At 41.5% G+C, this 13,575-nt stretch overlaps 1 protein-coding gene across 4 annotated transcripts in view; it reads right to left on the bottom strand.

The window, feature by feature from the left end:
- Positions 1 to 13,575, bottom strand: part of LOC124154433 (protein sprint) — a 373,236-nt gene that overhangs the window by 154,484 nt on the left and 205,177 nt on the right. For 3 of the 4 annotated variants that reach the window (XM_046528143.1, XM_046528144.1, XM_046528145.1), the window contains exon 1: positions 436 to 1,707. The exons of the other annotated variant lie outside the window; for it this stretch is intronic. In XM_046528143.1, the coding sequence (XP_046384099.1) occupies positions 436 to 608 (173 nt within the window). In that variant the 5' untranslated portion in view covers positions 609 to 1,707. Of the gene's footprint in view, positions 1 to 435; positions 1,708 to 13,575 lie in introns of those variants that run through there. 4 annotated transcript variants of the gene reach the window in all.

Genomic DNA, 13,575 nt, shown 5'->3' with positions numbered 1-13,575 from the left:
GGAATGGAGAGCTGCGTTTACCAATCTTAGAATCGTTGACTTATGATGATGATTGTGAAGTAATATGCCCAGCATGGCTAATACAGTACATACCGTGACGACTGCATTTTTTTGTGCAAAATTCAGTGGTACCATAGTTCTTATATAATTTTATCTATTAGGTTTTACCACTTCCTTTTATCTGAAACTTATGATGATGATGATGACAGACGTATTTGTAACTGGTTGTGTAATACAGTAATTGTGTAAAAGTACAAATTCTAGTCTATTAATTTCGTTGTAATTTCACCAGGTGACGGCCAAAGTTCTCTAGATAATAGGAGCTAGTGTGCGAACAAAGCGTGGAGGGTTTTCTCACTCCATTCACATTAAAAACACTCTCGCAGTAAAATGCCAAATGGCATTATGTAGTTGCTCGAACTATCGACGACTCACCACGTTTTCCAGAGCGCGTTGCCCACCTGGGCGTATCGCCGGTGGCCGGGTGCGGTGGGCGTGGAAGGCGAGGTGCGGGAGATGGTGGTGTTGCCGCGCCTCTTGATCTGCAGCCGCCAGTACACGCCCTCGCCGGCCAGCTGGTCCGTCGCCACGGACGACGGCGGAGGCATGGCGGGTGCCTTCACGACGCCGCACCCATGACACAACCGCGCCACTTCACCAACACTTCACGACAGCACACGGGAAAGAAAAGGTCGTCTCGATGACCGGCGGGCAATGATCCCACGGCGAAAATCCACAGATCAATGAGGAGTGCTTCAGTTCGGCCGGTATACTCTAATCGCGTCGGATCAGTTAAAGAGAATAGGGCTGCTGACGAGATACAGTCGGCGTGGTTGACCGAGTGGATGAGAGAAAAGCGGTTGGATAGGCCCGCAGCCGGGAGCTGCGCGACAAAGAGTTTTGGCCGATAACTCGCAAAGATTCCAAGGGCAACGACTCCGCAAACGGGGAAAGAAGTCACGGGGCGATTTTCAAGAGAACTAGACGTCTTCTAGACTTGGAGAATTTCAACTCATAGAATAGAATAGGTACCATGGAGGGACGGTACACCACCTGGGCCGGGTATTGAGCTCCGGCATTGGCAGAGAATTTTCGGAGTTCACCCGCTCACTCCTTGAATGTTGAGTGGAGGACACTTCACAAGTACTAAACTCCGTCCGTTGAATGGAACTTCAAGCCGTGGTCTTCTTGGCGCCTAATCGCAGACTGATTCCAAAGCCGGTAATCTGTTTCTCTCCACACTTCCTATGGCACCAATGTTCTAGGCTACCGGTCGCTACCTCCACACACCATGCAATTCCTTCAAGGTCTTGGGCCCTAAAGTCGCGCCCCCTTCGTGCCCCACCGAAGCTGCCTCCAACAATACGGGGATAAAGAGAAAACCGTGACACCAGGCGCGGAGATTCGGCTCAAACGTGCACAATCCGATGAGCAGAGGTGCAATGGGATGCAATCGAACGCCTTATGCGTCACGCGAAGCGGAGAGCAGTGGAAGGCGCGAATCAAGTCAATGCCAATCGCGAGCGAAACAAATCGGAACGGCTGGAAGCATATATATTTGAGCGATCAAATGGGACTGAGGGAGGCGAAATCCATTAGACGATCCATCCGCTGCACAGAGGCGGACACAACAGTTGCACAAACACACGCTGTCTCTGAGGACAAGGCTTACGGTCTCCGCTACCGCTCGTCGCAGACTGGCACGCCTCGGAGCGTGCGGACGTCTGACTGAACGCACACACCGCCCCCATCCCACCCACACCCCCTCCCCCTCCCTTTCGCACTACGAGGGGGATAGGGTGGAATGGGGAGGGGGGGTTGAAATCGCGCGTATATGAGCTCACCGAGAAGGGACTCCCCCGCGTAAGAGGCAGAGCCAAAAAATGCTTGCCCCCCCCCCCAATCCTCTCCCCTATACCCACCCCTGCCTCCCACTCACCGACTCGCCCCCTTCCACCGACGCCCCAGCGTCGGGGGCGTCGGCTGCGCGCGCCTAAAAGGGGTGGGGAGAGAGAGCGAGCGGAGGTGCTGCCACCCGCGGCCGCGCTCACGAAACGCTTAGACACGTCGGGTGCGGTGCGCTTAAGAAGACTCGTCACTCCAACGGCGCCTGATCATAGGCATACAGTCGCGAATGCGGCGTTGTGCCTGGTCACCTTAGAAGCACCGCTAGGGGAAAAGGTGAAGGACGTCGGCCGGAAATTCTTCAATAACTAATCCGAATCGCCAATTAAAACGATAGATGCCCTCAAACAGGGGCGCAGCTAGGAATTAAGCCTGGGGGGTTTTAAGTGCAAATAATACTGGTATGTGTGGGGGTATGGAATACCCACCAGGATAAGCGGTAGGTGGGAGATTAATAAATTGCGGAATTTTAAGATAGACGTTTCAAAATGGTGAGTTTTACGGCTTTCTGAGGGATATTTTGTTATTCCTTACACTATTATATCAAGGGCTAAATAAAACCAATGAAGACCCGGTAGTTAGCACGCTAGGAGTGCAATCGCTCATGCCTGTCTAGGACTATGGTTTAGCAATCCCATACAACTGCGGAGATCTACCTCTCCTTTGTCTCACTTCGTTACGCATCGATTATTTCATGCGATATCATCCTGGTTTTACAGGTGACATAAGTGGTAAAACTCTGCCAACATCTGCTTCTATGTACAAATGAAAAATATCAACTCCTGGAAAAGTCATACCTGCTCTTAACGAGACTTATCATTCTTAACTAATGGCGGTCGTATTTTGTCTTTCTTGGAGTGGCACTTATCCTTAAAAGGCTTTCCCTATAACCATGAAATTTGCAGAGGATATAGAGTAACAATACCTTTGTCAAAACTTGCCGCTTTCTCCAATGTAAAATGTCTTCATCTCGGAAAATACTGAGTTAAAATTTCCAAACATGAGATGAAGACAATTGTGGACCAGAGGCTACTTCACACGAGGTGTCTTCAGAAAATAACGGGAGCTAAATGTTTAAAATTAAGTTTCCTAAAATTTATTTTCCAACTTAAGCATAATGACATCGGCATTTCTTTTGGTTAAATTGCGAGAATTCATGGGCAAATTGATATCGACAATCGGTTACCATGCACACAAGTCAAATGCTCTTGTTTGTAGCTACGCTGGGCATTTGACCAGCGTCCAATCTCCGGCGTATCTTCTGACGGACGAAAAATTTAATTCGGGGAGAAATTTTCTCCCCCACCTACCTTTCCTTTGTTTCCGATAATAACACATCAAGAAAAGAATCGCGATAAAAAAGGAGTCGTTTCATGAATAGGAAAGAGCTGATGAGCGGATCGTTATGCAAGAATTTTAAGAAAAGGCTAGTGAAGGGTCTGATATGGAGTGTAGCACTTTACGGAGCGGAATGATGAACACTCAAGAAGGAGGAGAAATGACTGTGGGCACTCGAAATGTGTCCATGAAGAAGAGTGGGGAGATTTAAATGGACGCAGAGGATAAAGTGCGGCGAATTTCTGGACATAATGGATAAAGAGAGGAGGCTTCAACATGAGACACGGAAAAGACAGAAGATTTAAATGGAGCGAGTGCTAAGCACGGAGGGAATGTTAAAAACAAGAGCAGGGCTGGGAAAAATACAGGCAGAGGAATTTGAAATACAAAATACAGAATAGCGCTCTAAATGAATTTGAAACACAATATAAAAAATTCAGCTCGAAATTTATTTGAAATGCAAAATATAAAATACCTTTGACTTGGGTATTTGAAAAACAAACTACAAAATAGAACTTAAAATATATTTTAAAATACAAAATACATTTGCATGGAAACTATGAGATCTTAAAAAAATATAGCCTGTCTTGTTACGGTATGGGTGTTTGAAAACATAAAGAAAACGATTCTAACGAAAATTAAGCAATGTCTGAAGCATAATGTTACAGAAGCGTTATCAGAGCTACTTTAAAATGCATTTCACAAATGAATTTTTTTATTTTAGAATGGTAAAATACTAAAAATATTTATTTGAAATACAAAATACAAGACACATTTAGGTCGTGTATTTGAAATACCAAATACAAATCACAAATGTATTTAAAATAATTTTCTTCGAAATACTTCCCAGCCCTGATAAAGAGTCATAGTGAGGAATACAATGTTAGCGAGGTAATGGACAGAATAGAATAGGATTTGTGGATAGAATGAAAGGGAATGGGCCTTTAATGAATTGAGAAAGGAAGTCCAATTTGGGCTACAAGATAAGCCGGTGTACTCTGACAATGAGACTCCGTGTAAACCTACCTCAAACGGGAGAATAGTATAACACATTTACGCCAACCGTAGTCGCACATCCCACCATTCTGAATAAATTAGACTCTTGAAGAAAACCAGTGGCGAATACAGAAAAAAACACAAGGTAGGGGCGAAAAATATATCTTGATCTGCCTTTACTTTTATCGTAATGAAAAATAAGTCGCAAGCAAATTTTAGTCAAGTTTTGTTTAAACTGATTGTACCCTCCTACAAGACAATGCCTTCTCATGATATAAAAAAGTTACAATTCCGGATCTGCAATGCTGGGGAATGGGGGCGGCCCCGCAAGGAGGGCGCGCGCCCCCTGCGCCCTCCATATGTATCCGCCACTGAAGAATAACCGCACTCCTCTTACCTGTCGAATCGTAACAAATATGTTGTTGAAGCTTACAATAACTCAAACCACTTATTCGTTTATTCTTGAACCTGAAGGAAATATCTCACTGATGGAAACAGACAGTTGCGAAGCGGAACTTCAATATGGAAGCCCACTATTTGTAAATTACATGCAATTATCAAAACGGTAAGCAGGAAATGGTACTGTATAGATTATTTCAACTTTCCTTCATTGAAACGCATTCCTTCCCTCAAGATTCATCCTTTCTTTCAAGGTCACTCGTAGATATTGAACAACATTAGATTCTGACCTTGTCACCAGCCAGTATAGCCATGTGGCTACGTGCCATTCCGAAGAAACAAGTCGATGTATCACCAAAATATTTCGCTAGTTTACTAAAGACGTCCATAATAGAAACGTATCAAAACTTCTACACAATCTCAAGCAGAATTCTTAAGAGGGGAAAAGGCTAAATCGAGCTTATCGCGAACTTGTTTTCAAAAGATAACCTAGGTCGGTGTAAGCTACATCAAGACAAGGAAAATTACTAAATACTACATGTCCTTCTATAATCATCAGGGGAAGATCCAGGATTTTTTTTCTGGGGGATGGGGCACAAGGATCTGACAGGTCTTCTCACATTTGAGATTAAAAACATAATACAACAATTACTGTCGAGAATATTCTATTTATTTTGATATGAAAGTTCTCAATATTAAATTCAATGATTGAGGCTCCGTAATATACAAAACAAAACGAACGTAATGATGACCGCATTAAACATTTTGTCAATTTTTCAAGCGTCTGGGGGGACACGTGCCCCCTCCTAAATCCGCCTAAGATAAACATGATTAAAAATTCTATCAAAATTAAACCTGAACCTGGTGTAACATGAGCCTCTAAACCTGAGCAAGCAGATTTTTTTCTGGGTTGATTAGGGTTAGTAATAATTCTGTCAGTGTTCGAAAGGAAAAAAAAAACAATACATCTCTCCGTTGAGAATAATTAAGGGTATGTGCACTTCCTCTGGAGTCAATCGTTTATAGATGTCAGCACAAGCGCGGGGAGGGGAACGAAAGAGCAGAAGAGATCGATGCTAAAGGTAAATGCACTGCACGACCAACAACAGGTCGGCTCCGAGAGTGCACAGACGAGCCTATTGACCGCGGCTGCCGAGTTCCTTACACTCGGAGAGTGGGGGCGTCTACCCCACCCCCCTCTTTCTTTACAGGCGCCATCCGACAGGACTGGCGGCAGGAGCGAGTTAAGAGTTTGAGAAAATCAAGGGAATAAGAGAGAAAAGTCCTCTCCATGATTTCGGATGCGTTGGAAGACTAGGACCAAAACTTTGAAGAAGGCCTGCTATCGTTACGATGGGAGCGATTCTCTTCCGTTTAAAGCAAAGATTTAAAGGTTGCAACGAAAGTCACGTAACAGATTAAATCAGAGGTCACGGTGTGAGGCGAGATGTAGTGGCACATACTAATGTAAATGAAATGCGTGAAGCATGTAGTGTACGTCCACTTTAATGTTTTCACGTACGACTATTTTCGACACATTCATGCGTCATCTTCGGGTATTCCGTAAAGGATGTGAAAAAAATTTAAGTGGACATATACTTCATGCTTTATGTATTTCATTTCAATCCGAGGTGATGGTGAAATAAAATTCTTCAATGATCTTTTGATAAAAGCAGAGGTAGTAACCATGAGATTGACAAAATAATCAAGAAATTAAGAAATATCATAAACACTCTACATTCTATTATATGGGATAAATACGTTAACAGAAAATAAAAAATACTAATATAAAAAATAGTTGAAACTGTGATTACATATGGAGTAGAGGCACAGGAAAAAAGGTGTGTAAAAGAAAAAGGGTAATTGACAACTGAGAAAATTTTCAAGAGTAGTTGCAGAGAGTAGACTGGATAATGTTAGGAAGCAATAAGAAGATGATGGAAGTGGAAAAGGATACAGACGAGGAAGAAAGGAAACAATCCAGTGCGGCCATGTTAATAGGATGCATGTTATCAGATGACCCGAGAAAATGTTGGAATGGAAACTTCCAGATAATTGAAAAGAGGAAGATCCGCATGCAGATCATGGGAGAATGACGAATAAGATTGATGACGACGATCGCAAAAAAAATACATTGACAAAAGTACTGCGAAGAGAAGAACTATCATAAAAACTCTAAAATTCATTCCATGGGATTAATACATCGGTAGAAAATCAAGATTACAAATATAAAAAAACAATAGGTACTTGAAAGTGTGATTTCATGTGGAGCTGAGGTATGGGAAATAAGGAGAGGAAAAGAAAAAGGTGATGAATATGTGAATGGAGAGAAAATTTTCTTGGGGAATGGGATGGAAAGGAGTGAGGAGAGGCCCGTGAATGTTTGTTCTTTCACCAAAAGAAATACAATCCTCACAACTTCCTATGTTTTACCAATAAAATTGCCCTATTAGCCATTTTTCGCCAAATCACCAACTCTTTCTTTTCAAATAAAACAGGATGTCAATCAATTGCACCTCGCCTATAACAGTTACTTCCAGTGTGCTCCTAAAATAGTTGAAGCATTGATGAAAAATTTCTCGGGATTCCCACCGGGTGTGGTATTGGGTTAATTCTCCCAACGTTTCAATGGCTGAGTCTGCCATCGTCTTCAGGGGTAGATGAAAATATAGAGCCAACCATCTACCCCTGAAGACGATGGCAGACTCAGCCATTGAAACGTTGGGAGAATTAACCCAATACCACACCCGGTGGGAATCCCGAGAAATTTTTCATCAACCTATACCCCGGTAAAACCTAAAATTTTACATAGTTGAAGCATGCTAAAAAAAGAAATTTTCCTGATATAACAGGAAGTCATTCATTAGATATCTCGTAAAGAAACTCCGAATGCCCGCCTTTAGATCCTGCGCATGCAGATCACTGGAGAGCGACGAATAATACTGTGGAAGACGATCGCCAAACGCCCCCCACGTCTTACTCCCGTACACACACGCCCTTTGCGACCGCCCCAAGGCTGCTTCTTATCTACCCCAACCCAACCCCTTACACGCCCCCCCCCCCTGACCCCTTGGGGCCTTTTTTGGGGGTGTATCTGCTAAGCAACCCTTCCCGCTCGCCTCTCGGGTCGCAAATCATCATCGGCCGATGGCCAACTTTCATCCCTCAAACATTTCCCGACGACTCTCATCACATCGTGCGCCGGAGCAGTTTGGCCAATCAGAGCGAGGGATCAGGACGGCGCCAGACGGTCCAAGGGCGCCTGAGGAAGCAATCCGAGTGTCAGGGGATGCGGAGGGACGCACCCCTTACGCACAACATACTACTACGCTCCTTATCCGCGATCATTATCTGCTCAAACTGAGAAACTGAGGAACAGAAAACAAATATCCACGACCAAGATATCCCGCAAAATAGCACTATTTTCCGGAACCAAGTCAGAACTTGGAGGATATGCGTACCCTATTTATACGAAACATTCGTTTTTATTATTTTTCCACTTTTTTAAGATAGCGCCGCATACTTAAGCAAGGGCAAAATTATTAAAACAAGCGCTGTTATCTATGCTTTGAGACACGTGATATTATGCAGAGAGGACACACATGACATTAACTACAACCAAGTTAGGACCGTTAGAGAAAACATGATTTATTAGAATGAATGTCATGAAAATTAGGAAAATTGATAATAAACAAGGGCAACCTGAATGATTCAAGAAAGAAATTTTGCGATCGAGGATGACTGACGACAGCGAGCAGAAAAATTTGATCAAAAATGAGCAGTTCTTGTAATTAATTTTTGTAAAATTTCTCATTATGTTCTTCTAAAATATCGATGATTGTTTACTTTACAATAAATAACATAGTGAATTTCAAACTGCTCGCAAAGATGCAAGAACTTTAAATATTAGTACAAATTTTTGAAATAGCTGTGGAAGGAAGAAGAAAAAAATCTCATACATATACATAAGGCTAACAACTCGTTTTGATGACAAGAAGAGTCCTCGCAATGCTACTAGTTCGTAGATAAATCAGACATACAGTTCAAGCATTACCGCTCCGTGGAAAGATGTCAGATAAATAAATGTCTCTTAAACAGAAAATACTAAGAATTACTCCCTTGGTCAGCATGTGACACATAGCAGAAATTTAAAGCATTTTAATATAGAAAACTTCGGCCTTTAATCCATCGGAGGCACAATTAAAACCCTTGTTTAAACTTTTTAGTCCCTCGAAAATAACACCTCAGTGCTAAAAATAGCCGAGTACTGAAATAACTGTGGACTACTGCAACTACTTTTACAAACTGCTTTTAAAAGCAACGGACGCCTGGGAATTGACCCATTGCGAACGAAGAAGTGAGACGAGTCGATTGGAGAAGGAGGTGTCGAGTGTTATTGGCAGTCGATGATCGAGGGGGAAGGAAAGGTCGAAAGGCAGGGCCTAACGACCCCGATAAGGGCGTTCCCGACAGAGCGAAGAAATCATAATCTCATAGCCACCCCGCAGTGTTTTGGGGAAGAAAGGGGAGAATGTGGAGGCCATTGTGCTCACTGCGATGGCTGTGGACATCGGATTTTCGGCGCCGCCTCATTGGTGATACCTGCTTATGACGCAAAGTGACGTCATGATGAGCGTTTATCATCAAAAGTGAATAATCTGAAGATTGGATTGACTCATCCCTATACTCCAACATATCGATGGTTAAGTTCTAACTATACGTATCTCTAAATTTGGATGGTCTGAGATAATAATGCTCATACTGTTGATGAAAATAAAATTCAAGCAAAAAAAAACTCTTTCTTTGCAGATACATGCTTTTTTTCAGTTTCATGTACATTTAAGTTGTATTTTTGGTTTTTAATTTCAATTAAACTTATATACAATTTGAAAAATATTTTTTTTCTCTCCTGAAAAGTTGCTATTTTAGAGATACACGTTGTTATAACTTAGCCAAAGATATAAACTACTTATCTTTTAGTCCTACGTATATCTACTCCTTCTAAAAATGCTCCACCTATTTTATCCAAGGTTTTCCTCTGCCATTTTCTCCATCCACATTCGATGATTTCCTTCATTGGACCATCATCATCATGGTCATCAATGCTCAACAAGTCTAAGCTTGGTTTGACGCAGCTCACCACTAAGTTCTCCAATCATGTTACATTTTCACGCCTATGTATTTTGCTCCTTTCATTTCCTTTAACCTTCTCCATATTTTTTATTCGAGGTCTTCCTCTTCCGTTCTTGTCATCCACTTGTTCCCTCGACGATTGCATTCATCAGGCCATGATGTCTTGAGATATGGCCGATTAGGTTGTTCATTCTTCTTATTATGACTTTCGCGAAGCCTCTTTTACCTCCTGCTTTCCTTAGATCTTCCTCATTAATTACTTGATCGATCCACTTTATACTCATCAATTTCCTGTAGCACCACATTTCAAAGGGCTTCACAGTTTATTTCTCCGCTACTGTCAATACCCATGCCCCATTTCCGTAAAGAAGCTTACTCCAAATGTAAGTGCGAATCCATTGTTTCTTTACTTATGTTTCTATAATCCGCTGCTATCTGATATTCATGCATCACGATTACGGTGTCCCGTCTACTTCTTTTGAGGCTTTCAGGAGTAGAATGGGAAAATTGTGAGCCATAATTATGGTAGAAACGGAATATATTTTCTTATAAAAGATAAGTAAAAAATGATTGAAGTCATGTACGTCAATTTACTTCATAACTAAGTGTTTTATGGATTGAATGCACGTAAAAATTTAATTCATTTATTCAAAAAATTCTCAAACTCATTATTGACTTTGTGTTATTCCATTATAAGTTTAAATCAGTAGTATAAGTAATAGTGTAATATCTAAGAAAAAATTTAACTGATCGGTTCACGAACTTTAAATGATACCAAATTTCCAATTTAACTCCCCTAATGTCCTTCTTGAGTTTTTTACTATAGTTTTAGACATCTTCCTTGAGTGAGCATATTCCTATTAGAATTCATGGAAGCTAGTGAGTATAAAATTTCCTTTAAAAAAATTTTCCCAGGTCAATTCAGTATGGTCGATGATAAAAGGTATTTTTTTTTATGGTGAGTTATTTTTTTTTAGAAAAGAGCAATAACTCAAGAACCACCAGAATCGCTAATTCTTTCCAAAGGTGAGCACTTCCTTTTCTTTCTACTTAACAAATATTGCGTTAACAAATGAGGAGAGGCACGTGAAGGCAGGCAGGGCGCCGAGAACTTAGTAAGATCTTGGAACCCATCGAAATGTGAAGGGCGGAAGGAAGTTTAAGGGAGTTTGCAGCGCCCAAGAACACTCGCTGAATTCATATATTCGTGGGGGGAGTAGAGTAGGGTGAAAAGGGGAGGGATGAAATGGCCACAAGAGATGTCTCTCATATTCTCCTAAGAGAAGCGGACACCAGTGTGGGATTTCACTTTGCAAATCCCGAATCAGCAAGACCCGCTTGTTATGCGCCAGGAGAGGGGACCCTTACCACTTCCGGGGGTACGACAGCACTCCTTCTTCTCAAGGGTGGGGGAGGTCGACAGGGTGCAAGCGAGGGGGACCCCTTACCCAACCTAAATAAAATCCCTTCCTCCCCCGCCCGTAGAAATAAGACCTCTCGCTCTCTCGATGACGTCTGCGATTCGTGGCGCCCGGCAGCCGGACGAACTACAAACTCTTCACCTCATCATCGCGATGCCCATAACAACCACAAGGGACTGAAGATAACATGCCAAAAATTTGCGACGCAGTTTGTGCGTTCATAAACACAACGGCGTGGATATCAATTCCTTAGAGAGGCTCGGAGTGTTTAGTTAAGCACTAGTTTATTGCACCGTCGGTCAACAAAGTTATCAAACATTTTGAATGGCGTAACCATTGCTTTGGTTGAATATTTAGCTTCATCTGTGATGGAATACTATTCATAGGTGCCGTTGTGACGCGGATTTCATGTGCAGGTTCACGCGTCAATGTTACGCGGCAGGCAGTTATATGACCAAAATCATAGACTCACCAAAACTCATAAACTAGACCCACGCAGTTGTTTCTCATGAAACTTCTCTCCCTATCTTACTCATGTGGTTCCACCCCAAGACGCGACGGGGTACCTCAAGGGCTTTTCTTGGGTTCCCAATTTTTTTTACGTATCAGGATACCATGTAACCATTGGCATTTATTCACTTTCCACCCAGAAAACCGCCTTACCACCGACCATACTAAGTTTGATAAAAATTATTCCATGGAAATTTTATGTACCATGGGTTTTCTTGAGTTCAAGTAGCACCGAGTTTACTCAAGAAGGATATCTTAAACTTGTATTAACTCAAGTAGAACATATCATTTGATGTTCTTGAATAAATCAGTTAAATTTATATGACAATTAAATGCATAAAACAAGCGATAAAGAAAATTGACGAATATGACTTGCTGGTACATTTTTGCCTCGTCTTTTTTTAAGAAAATATTTTGGTTGAGTACCTCGTCAGAGTGGAAAAGGATTTTTTAATGAAGATTGAATTTAAATAGGCAATACTGCTTAACTTCTATCCCCGCGTTGGAATAGAGAGTACTCATCTTAAGATAATTTATTTTGGCTAATCACCCATCAGAAATCCCCACGTGATGGTATTCAGAAGCTAGACTCTTTTTTTCTAGGAAGTTTTCTAAATGAATATAACATAAAGAGGCAACGTGGCAACGCATTCTAGCGAAGCAATTCCAAGCCACTAATTCCAATGGGAGAATTTTACTCAACTGTAAACGCTCTCAAAGGTTACGAAATTACCTACCACATATTCCTACACGATCCCCAGGAGTCGGCAATCAATTAAACAGAAAGCAATTCTAAGGCTTATAATTTACCTTCATATGTTATAATCCCAAAAAAAGGCATAAGAGTAATACGGAACATTAAACCCAAATGTGAAATACTGAAATAGGTAACGCTATGGGCATTCATTCATTGTATCGAACGTAAATCTTACGAAAAATACATCGAAAAGGATAAATATTTCATGCCCGATTTTATATAACAAATATAAATTAAGGTTGGCAAAAATTTCTCAAGCATCGTCATTGCATTCATAAAACCTAGGTTAGTTATCACTCACGTTCATGACTGGATCTTACCAGAGCCCATTTTCTTCATGCCGTAAATAGAACACTCTCGGGATGCCTTCCATTTTTTTTCGAAACCCTGGTCTCGAGGAAGATGGCTATACATATAGATCTTGAATCGAAGAGGGCAAATTGAACGAAAACTTATGCAAAACAGCCGAAATCTGTGTGCCGGCGCACGATATCTTCAGATGCCGATGAAAGCTTTTCCTCGGTTTCTTCGCCTGAAGTGCTTAAAAAGGGAAAAAAGAGATGCTCAAAAAAGCTCCTTCGGCACGTAGGCCCATCCCTTACTCCCCCTTCTAAACCCCACCCCCTCCCCACTGAGGGAACGAATTGTATCCTCCATCTAAGCCATCTTTTTTCCTCTTCCTACCATGGATAGCGATTTTTTCGCAATTCGCGGAATTAATAGCGGCACAAGCAAGTACGTTCGATTGCATGTTGTTCTTTTTCCCTATATAAACATGGTTACCATAAAAGAATGACTATGATATAAAGATAAAAGAATTACTTACAGCTTAAGTTTTTTTTTCGAATTTATCGCATTTAACAGTTGTTTGTAAATAATAAATTTCAATATGTCTGCCTTAGTCGCTCGACAAATTTTCAAACAGTTGGTGCTCAACTTCAATTTAAGCATCAGCTAAACTTTCTTCATTATTGTCTTTGCTTCATGAATACAGTTCATCAATTGGTTTAGGTCGAAAATTTTAAAATGATATGATTTGGAATAATAATAACATTTCTTATTATTATTATTTTTTTAAAAATAGCATTTTTCCTGGTTTTAGGCTAGGTGCGGGTA

The sequence above is a fragment of the Ischnura elegans genome, chromosome 2 (genome assembly GCF_921293095.1).
Source record: "Ischnura elegans chromosome 2, ioIscEleg1.1, whole genome shotgun sequence".
Lineage (NCBI taxonomy): Eukaryota > Metazoa > Arthropoda > Insecta > Odonata > Coenagrionidae > Ischnura > Ischnura elegans.
This window is presented reverse-complemented; position numbering and strand designations above follow the sequence as displayed.